The sequence below is a fragment of the Amblyomma mixtum genome, chromosome 3 (genome assembly GCF_055824585.1).
Source record: "Amblyomma mixtum isolate Tamu chromosome 3, ASM5582458v1, whole genome shotgun sequence".
Taxonomy (NCBI): domain Eukaryota; kingdom Metazoa; phylum Arthropoda; class Arachnida; order Ixodida; family Ixodidae; genus Amblyomma; species Amblyomma mixtum.
The window spans coordinates 178657072-178666812 of NC_143014.1; the positions used below are offsets into that span (position 1 = coordinate 178657072).

General features: G+C 49.7%; 1 protein-coding gene across 1 annotated transcript in view; it reads right to left on the reverse strand.

Moving 5' to 3' along the window:
- The window catches only part of LOC149352844 (tachykinin-like peptides receptor 99D), a 194143-nt gene extending 189775 nt beyond the window's left edge, over nucleotides 1-4368 (reverse strand). The window contains exon 1 of the mRNA XM_089582048.1: nucleotides 3238-4368. Within this exon, the coding sequence (XP_089438174.1) occupies nucleotides 3238-3660 (423 nt within the window). The 5' untranslated portion in view covers nucleotides 3661-4368. The remainder of the gene's footprint in view (nucleotides 1-3237) is intronic.
- Between the last annotated feature and the right edge of the window lie 5373 nt (nucleotides 4369-9741).

The following is a 9741-nucleotide window of genomic DNA, read 5'->3' on the forward strand; positions in this document are numbered from 1 at the left end:
TCCGGATACCATCAATGACTGTGGTTTCTCTCAGGTGTAAATGCAGCTGTTGTCTCAAAAGTAAAATCAGTTGGGAGTTTGCGCTCTGTCCAGTAGTTACGTCTCTTTTCTTCCGCCCTTTCTGCGCAAGTTTATTCCTTTAATGCAAAATCAATCAACTCACCCAAATGAATGGACTTACTAAACTTCACGCACTGGCAGCGCAAAAGCGCTGCCAAAGCCGCCTTCCGTTTTTCCGCCTGTCGTGTGCTTTGCATGCCACTGGTCGCAATTCTTCCACAATCGGCGCTGTTTGCCTAAGAGCTCGTGGCGCCGTACGACGGCCTCATGACTTCGTCTGAGAAAAGAGCTTCATGCGCCGGTGCTAGCTCAGCGATACGGCAATAAAGGCAAATCTCTATCGTCATGCTGATCTCACGAGACCGAACGACTTCCTGACTGAACTTACATCACCAACCGCACCGTTTCATCTTACTTTACTTCCTCTCCCCCGCTTAGACACATCGGCGTCGCCCTCCCTCCGCGCGGGGAAGACTTCTTGCCAGGCCACTGAAAGGCAACCCTAACCACTTTATTGGTTCTCATCATCCTGGGCCAACAAAAACTACCATTTCCAATACTTGCGCTGAAATTGCATGGCGACTTTCACCCACGCTGGATGTAATGACCTAGAAGCTAACGGAACCACTACGGTGAAGCGAACGTCGGCGAATCTGTCTATTGTGCCCGCGGCCCACTGTCAGACGCGTTTCTGGCGAAATGAAAAAAGTCCCCCCCCCCCCCCCCCCCCCTCCTTCCGTCTATGCTGGGCCCCCTGAAGCGCGCGCATCTTGCTCGGTAAGCTGGCGACCAGACTGCATTACGAAATGCCATGAAGTACGCCGTTATAGTCGCTTTAACGGGACTCGGCGCCGATGCTAATGTCGCAATCTCGACGCTGCACCCTCTTCGAGTTTTTGACGAACACATTGCACCGCTGAGACAGAATACCAAGGAAGTCACTGCCTGTGGAAGTGAGTGCCTATTTCCCCACAAACATAAGGAGACACGATGCTGTTTTGTCCGGCGAATCGGTATCGCAACTCTTAAAGCGCAGAAGAGCGCACGGAAGCGTCCGTCCTTCTTCTTCGTTCGTTTTCGCCTGCGTCTGCCTTCCTGTTTTCTGAGCGGCATGCGCCCTGACGCAGTGATGCAGAGAGAAATACATCCAACGGCAGGAGGCAATCGACGCAAGAGGCTGTGGTTGCCTTCGAGCGAACGCATACATGCAGGTCAGCACTAGCCTGCATTTTCTTTTTATTTTCTGCTGCTCCTTTCGGTTCCTATTTTTATTTTACTCGCGCAGCTGCACTTCTTTATTTTTTGACCGACTCTTACAATTTGCGTGAAATGGCTTTGTACTTGAACGCACGGCCCGCTCTTCTATGACTATTGCACCCACAGACTGAATGCTAACGATTCTCTTCGCTTTATGGCTTCGCGTTTTATTTTCGCATGCATCAGTTTCGCTGAGTTAAGGCACATCTCTCTCGCTGCTCAGTTTTTTATGGATACGCGACGTCTACGCCAGTGCTGAGAAGGTACAATGACATGCTTAGAAAACTTCGAATGTTGTTGCAAGTTTAGGAGGGCACCATAACTTGCAAGGTAGCGCTGCCTACACCTCGGTGCACAGCCGCAATCTCTTACCACTCCACGGGACTGCAATTATTCAACTTGGCTAGCTACAAGCAATAGCTATTCGGCTGCTATAATAAGCCTCTAAACTTGACCCGGGCTCTTAACGATATCTGCTGGCGCCATTGCACCAGCAGAAAGCGTTCTCTTGAGCCTTGTCCTTGGGAGGAAGAACTGTAGACAGCATCACTGAGCGAGAGGCGACTTACAGACACACTAGAGAAAATTATAGCATCGACCGCCTGCCAGGCTGCGGGAGTGCAGAGAAACGAAAACGTAAGAAGCGTAAGGCAGAGAGCTGTGAGGTCGGCGCTTGTGCCGCTGCTTTCGTTTCCGTTTTCTCGCTACGACGCCGCAGCAAGCAGGAGGCAGATATTCCCTCCAAACGTATATGACAGCAAGGTGGATACAATGAAAAGGCGCAACTAAGGAAATGCTGATATCTGCGCAATTTATCACAGTTCTAGCAGGCAGTGAAAGGAATAGGATAAAAAAGTACACTTCCACAATGGCTGCGGCGCGTCCAATGCGAAAACGATATAAACGTACCCAGCCCGCAAAGACGAAGGGCTCGCGAAAGTAATGCAGCGCATAACGCACTAGATACAGATATACACACTGCGTACATTGTACAAGCTCGTGGTCTAGTTTGAAGCATAAAGAGTTTTATATGGCACCCTACTATAATTTGTTACGGTTGAGCGGCTTTCAAGAACTGGTATGTCACGGCACAGTGCAGCATTTTCGAAACCACATCGGTTGCGCTCGAGGTGTTCCAGGTCACTTCACGCTAGGTCGCTCTGCTTCAGTGCACTGCTCCTGTATATTGGAGCACCAAAATCACTCTATGGACTGATGATGGAAAAAAAAAAAACATCGTGCGAAAAAAGAACGATCAATACCGCTTCCCTGTACAGGCGTTACCCGTACTTCAGCGTTTAACGCACGATATATCTGTAAGTCCTGTTTTTCTGTTAGTGGTCTTCGGCCATTTCCTCCTCAATTTTCAGACGAAACGTTGACCCGACAAGTCGACCCGAACACTGAAATGGTGTCGGGAGTCTACCACTTGAATATTAGATGCTAATAAAGTTCAGGGCAGTAAAGTTCATTACAGTAAAGCACATTACTTTCAAGTTCTATAAATAAAACCACTCCCGCGTAGAATAAATAAAAATCGCATGGTATCTAAAAAGATTGCGCGCAGTCCGCGCGCATGCATCATTTTTTGAAAACCGCCCGTGCATGCCCCAGCTGACGGCATCATTAGAATACGGGCACAGCGTCACGTGCACCCGTGCACTACTCTCTCCCTGTTCATTCATACTATTTATTTATAATGCGTGCACCGGCAGCCCATCTCCAGCGTTCATACTACAGGAATGTGGTGGTCTTTCTAAAATTCCAGCCAGCACGTTCCTGCAATATGCCTGTGCGTAAAGCACCGTCGAATTGACGGCGGCATCTTCTCTTCACGTGCTTAACCTAACCAGCGGCGTATCTGTTCACCGCGGCGGAGCGCTCTCGCGAGGTGAAAGCGCGGTGCTGGGATTCCCTGACCTGCACGAAGGGGCAGAAGGCGCACATGAAGCGCGGCAGCACCCATCGCTGTAGCAGAGCCGCCTGGAAGTGGAACGGGATGGAGAAGAGGCCGATGATGATGTCACTGATGGCCAGGTTGGCGATCAGGTAGTTGGTCTCGGTGCGCATGCGGCGCGACGTGGCCACGATCCAGAGCACGAACGTGTTGCCCACCACGGCCACCAGCGAGATGGCGCCGTAGCAGATGGACAGGATCACGATCACCTCCACCGGCACCTTGTAGAGGCGCTCTTCCACCGTCGGGGATGCTGAGGCCCCCGCCAAGTCGGCCACATTCCTCGGCGGCGCAGCCCAGCTCACATTCAGCGCCAGAGTGTCGCCCTGCCGTGACGAGTAAGGCTCAAAGTCCATCGGGCGACTCAGCAGCAGCGAAGAAGCCATTTCTTTGTTTTTTTTTGGCCTGCCCTCCCGGGTTACTCGTGATAGACCAAAAAACTAAAGGAATATAGTGTAAATAGCATGGATTCTGTTGCTGCTTCGTCTCTACCCGTAGAGTTCAACGATCCTCAGAGAAAAAAAAAAGTATAAGCACAGTTCGCCAGACAGTTTGAAGTCCCTGAACAAAACACCTAAGACTCCTTGTTGCGTCGTCGATGTTGCGCGTGTCGAAGTTCGTCCGAAATGAGTAAAACTGCACTGACTTCACTGCTGTTGTCCTACAGGTTCATCCGAGCTCACTTCGAGTGTTCATCTCTGTAATGCACCTACTGAAGTTAACCATCAAACGGAATCGATGAGCCGACTAAAGCTGTGCTGTTGTTGCCGCATCATTTGCTTCTTCGGCCTCTTTTAGCCATCCATATTCTGCGCGTCGTTTCATCCCGTTTCGGAAGAGGTGGCAGTTCCTTCAGAGCATCCGAAAATCAAAGTCCCAGGCTCTCGAGTGCGGCAAAACAAATCCTTTTCGTGTCGCTTCCCTGTCCAAGCGAGAGGGAAGGCAGCGTACACGGGGGACAAAGGCGTTGGGGAACTCGGGACGTGCCGCAGGCGGGCCGGCCGGTGAGTCGAGGCGAGCGCTTCCGTCGTCGTCCGGTAAGGCGGAAGAAGTTCGCGGGACGAAAGAGAGGGCCGAGAACTCCGCGCCCCCGACGCTCGCCTCTCGGCCGTCGGGCGTCTTCTGCGGCCCGAGTCGTGCGAAGTTCAATGCTAGCGGCCCGGGTCCGAAGCCACGTGACGCACGGTGCGCGCGCGCGCGCGCTCGCGCTCGAGCGCAGGGCTGTGTCGTGGTGGCGCTCCGCTCCGGGTCCCCGCTAGCGCTGGCTCGCCTTCCCTCAGTCCCGTTGACGCCTCCACGTCGACGAGGCGTCGTTTTTCGCGTCAGTCACTTCGCAAGGGCGCTCGAAGCGTACGGGCTGAGCTGAGGCCCGCTTCCTGCGCGCGATACGCGGCGCTATCCGTCGTGACCCCGCAACGGCAGGGGCTTCCTCGGCTCAGTGGAGAAGCTCCCTCGTGCGTCCTCCATCGCGTGCGGAGCGTTAGGCGACTGTTGTTCACCTCGTGCCTTGAGTGCTGCATCGCGAGCGCGAGGGTGCGAGATGTTGCCGGAGGCGTTCGATGCGATGCTATCGACGGCGTGACGAGAAGTGTGACATGCGCCGCTTGCTCCTGTTGTGTGCTGCGTGAATACACGCTTATACAGCTATATAGCTCTTGGAAGCTATCTAGCTGTACAGGTGTTTGGTGCAGTCCTCAGAAGGTTCTTTGATGATATGTTCTATGCAGGGCGCGCCGCCTGGCTAGTTGCTTCAAGCCTCACTAAACAATCCCGCGCTTAATGGCGACCACAGGATGCATGCGCAGGACAAGCGTACAATTATGGCTGATAATTAGCGAAAACTCTTAGAGAAGCATGGACTAAGTTCCTCGCAAGCGCAAGATTTTACTTCAGTAAACGGTGTCACGTACTAGAAGAGATGGACGACTCACATATCGCACAGCTATAAACTTATTCTCTTTTTTTATGTATATGTTTTGTCGACGTAAAATTTGTGTCGTGCTCTGCTTACTGTAATCAAGATGTTCTATTCTGAATACGAATAAAAGCTGATTCTGAATCTTAAGACCACCTAACCCATGTTGAAGATTTATTGAGCCAGCATGTTTGTGTTCGTGTTCCAACTAATCCCCTCGAGGTCATTTACGAGCAACCGTTCGAATGTATTGCGTCTGAGAGACGTAAAGCGGAAAGATAGTGATCAGCGACGTTTTGGTACTTGTTAGCGTACATGGAATCTAGGTGCACTTATGATTGCCCTGGCAGTGATTGTGCGCAGGTACGGTGTACTTGCATGAAACTTGTGTAATACCTCTGCGCTGTTTCTGCCCGCCGCTGGCAACCGCTCTTCCTGTGTCACTGTCTCGTGGTCGTATTTTCAAGCAAAATCCCTCAGTGGTTCATGTTCTGGCTCTACTTCATGAATCTCGAAAGATTTCTTAATCTTCCCTTTTCGATCTTTAAAGACTCGGCACAGTAACTAACGATGATTGTCGTCCAATGCATGCAGTAGCTTTTACTAAGGAGTTATAAAGTTGTAGCTCTAGTGTTTTATTCCTTTAGCTGTAGTGGCGGAATTGCTTCTCGTTTTAATGCCGGCCCTCATTGCAGCCTTCAGCACTTTAATACCTAAATTATGAAGAAAGGAAGCGAAGAAAAAAAATTATTACCTCCACATTATGCTGGCTGGTGTACCCACATTCGAAATCCAATGTCAGAGATTTGTTAGCACCGCTAAATTTCGAGAAATAGATATGTCTGCAACTAGCAGCAATCAGTATTTGGTTCATTTTGTACATCCAGTCTCAGTAGCGTTTGAAAGACCAGCTCCAAGTCCACCAACCAATTTGAAGGCGCAGAGACCATAGATAAAATTTTATCCAACAAATGTCTTGCTATTGTTCGCGCAAAGGCTGTCACAAAGTGAGAGACGAGGAGTTAATGTACGCTGGCTGGGAGTCGCACATTCATGCTCCCCTATTTTTTTTTTTTTTTTTTTCGAATGGCTGTCTCATCGGAAAGCGCTGGCTACTCAGAACATGTTAACATCAAACGTTGCATTCAAGCTCCATGTAGTAACGAGTAAAATGCGCGCAAACAGTATGTCGCGAATACGTGGCACTGGGTGTTAGAGGATTAATATGCACACGCAGCCTTCACGTTCACCACGCTGCTTAGTCCCTGGGGAGAACAAAGGCGTAGTAAGCGTCGTTCCAGCGTTAAGGAGCTGCGATGCTTCTTCGCGCCTTCGCCGTTGCGCAGCTTGCCTCGGTCCGCAGTCAGCACCTCATTACGGCATTCGAACTTGGCGTTCGCTCGACCGTACCTATCGCTGATCATAATTGATTCGATGCCTTCGTCACGACGTGTGACGTTTCTCACGTGCAGCCGAGTGTGCAGGGCAGTACCGAGCCCTCGAGGTCGTTTCAAAGGCCCACGTATTGAGCAGCAAACAAGACATTTTTTTCCTTCGCATGGAATGCTCCGATAAAAAAAAAATATATCGTATCGCCCGCAGTCCGGAAGCTACTCGCGCTCCAAGAGAAACGAAAGAATGAACTATTTCATTTGCACGTCGTGAATTAATGCTCAAGACCTAAAATGGCAAAATAAGGAGACTTTGTGGAGGAGGGGCTTAAACCGAGAGATTACGCTAAATCATGTTGGGTAGACGGAAACAGTCGTTTAGCGAGCAGCCACGCGCATTCCTTTTATTCCTCCTTGGTCACCACCCGTAACCACGCTTGTTTATGTGTTGATTTTTTTCCTTCTATTTTTCTCTGACGCTCTTGTTGCCAGTACATGTCTACGTCACACTGGAACCCATTTAAATGGCTACGGCAACCCAGCTAAAGCCCGCCTGAGGGTCATTCAAACTGGACGATTTATGCTTCACTGCCTGATGATTCAAAAATGATTGAACATCATGTTCCGCTTAGAAGGATTTTTCTGAGCGCAGCGGGGCGACACAGATCAGAAAAGATAACAGGAAAGTGCTACTTTCTGCGTTTTCCTAAAGGACACATCTTGTTAAATGACTGGGTTTTGCGATTTCGCAGAACCTTACCAGCGCGCTCCTGCAAACAAGCCTACATGATGGTTTGGTTTATGGGGTTTAACGTCCCAAAGCGACTAAGGCTATGAGAGACGCCGTAGTGGAGGGCTCCGGAAATTTCGACCACCTGGGGTTCTTTAATGTGCACTGACATCGCACAGTACACGGGCCTCTAGAATTTCTCCTCCAAAGAAATTCCAGCCGCCGCGGCCGGGATCGAACCCACGTCTTTCGGGTCAGTAGCCGAGCACCATAGCCACTGAGCCACCGCGGCGGCCAAGCCTACATGAAGAGTAACTTACTTTGTTTGTTCGCCCAATTTTTAGCACAAAGGGCTTCTCTCCAAGGGGGGGCTTCTCTCCTGAGTGATCACCAACTCGCCCGAATGAGTTCTTTTCAGTTCAGTTTATTACTTTAAAGGCCACCTGGGATTTTACTGAAATGAGCAAACAAACGGCGAAAATTATTTAGCAATTAAGGTGATCGGTTACACGTTCTTAAAAAGTAGATTATGAAGCGATGTTGACGATGTCACAGGATATAGGCCGTTCCAGTCCGTTGCTGCTCGAAAAATTAATGAATCAGAAAAGGTGGTAGTGTGCGATGACGGCCGGACAATTTGTAGGGGATGTCCGGTGCGGCGAGATTGCGCGCTGTTGCTGTGATATACGGTGACCGACTGAGTGAAGAATGAAATAATTTGTGATAAAGGGTCCGGCTTTCAAAGCGGCGACGAAACAGAGGCCCGGTAGTCCTGATATGGCTTTCAACGAAGAAATGCTGACGTCGTATGAGCTTGAATAGTGGATGAATGTACTGGCACAATTTTGAACTACTTCTAATACATTGATTAAGTACACTTGGTGCGGGCTCCACATGAAAGAGACATATTCTAATTTTTTTCTAAAAGTGATTTATATGCGAGTAATTTTACATGTGTGTGTGCGTGGGGGGGGGGGGGGGGGGGATGGCAAGGTCGGAAGGGGCAAGGAAGGGTGCGCCGTAAAACATTTGTGCACTTTTAACTACACTGAGGCGAGCGCAGTTCCAAGATAAGGGATCAGGAAGGCGCGATTCCTGAGTATTGTTGCGCAAGAACCTCACAGCGTTTACTACACCCCGCTCAGCCGTCGCTCAGACGTCATGTCAAAGCGAGCGTGCGTAAACGCCTGCTTTCTGCAAGCCCGTTTGCACCTATGAAAGCGGTTGCGGAAGCAGCACTGCTTACTTCCGAAACAAAAAGAGCGCGCTCGATTTGCTTCCTTGTGCGTTAGAAAAAGAAATGGGTCATCCCCAGAAACAATAAACAGGAAGAGAAAAGAAAAAAAATGCCTTTAGAAGCAGGGAAGCTTTTATCTGTTCCTCTGTGCCTTCGCCGCGTCTCCACAAAATTCGCAGAAAAGCATTGTCGCTGGTTCCACGAAGAGATGAGAATTTGCCATTTCAGTGACAAAAAGGGCGTGTATGTTTGCATTTGCCTGCGCCGTGAAGCGTACGTCACTCGCATAAAAGCAGATTTCGGGAAGCCGGCTTGACCTTGCGTGCAACGCGACAAGCCATCCCCTTTGTTCTCGCAACACACTCGCTGATTTGAACGCAAATAAAAACACGTGAAACGCTTATTTCGTTTGCAGAAATTGTCATAAAGAGATCATTAAAATAATATCATAAAACGTTTTATAAGGCGTTGATGAACAGGTTATACGTGATGTTACGGCTCTGTACACCGACTGCCATTCTTGCAGCCCGCCTCGGTGGCTCTGCTGGCTTTGGCGTTCTGCTGCTGATCCAAAGGAGGCCACGGGTTCGATCCCGGTTGCGGGGGTCGTATTTCGATGGAGGCGAAATACAAAAACGCCCGTGTGCTGTGCGATGTCAGCACCGGTGAAAGAATCCCAGGTGGTCTAAACTAATCCGGAGCCCTTCACTATACGGCGTCCCTCATCGCCCATATGTGTTTCTTCGAGTCATTAAACTCTGCACTTTACAACTGGACTGTTACTCTTGCGAATCTCGGAGCTGTCTACGCTGACAGACATTTTAGAAGTGTCATGAGCCATACAGTGTATAGTGCCTGTTTGATAAATGCGAGCCGAATTCGATTTCACCAGACAGCAGCCAAATGCTGTGGAGGTGATCCAACGTAATTCTAGCTGCTGCTTCGTCCGGTTGAGGTTGCGGTATGTTGCGCACAGGCTGCGAGTCATGTGCTTTGAAATGAGTCATAAATTGAACTAGTTTCGGCTTATTGCAGATCGAGTTGTCTGTTCCTTCTGACGAGTCTGTTCGTTCTTGTGTCACTTCTTTAAGTTGTACATCGAGCCACTAGCTGAGCGACCATATCTGGATATACATTTGAGTGGAATTAGTGAAGCATGAACCGCAATTAGCACTTCTTTTTGCGGGCTCAAAA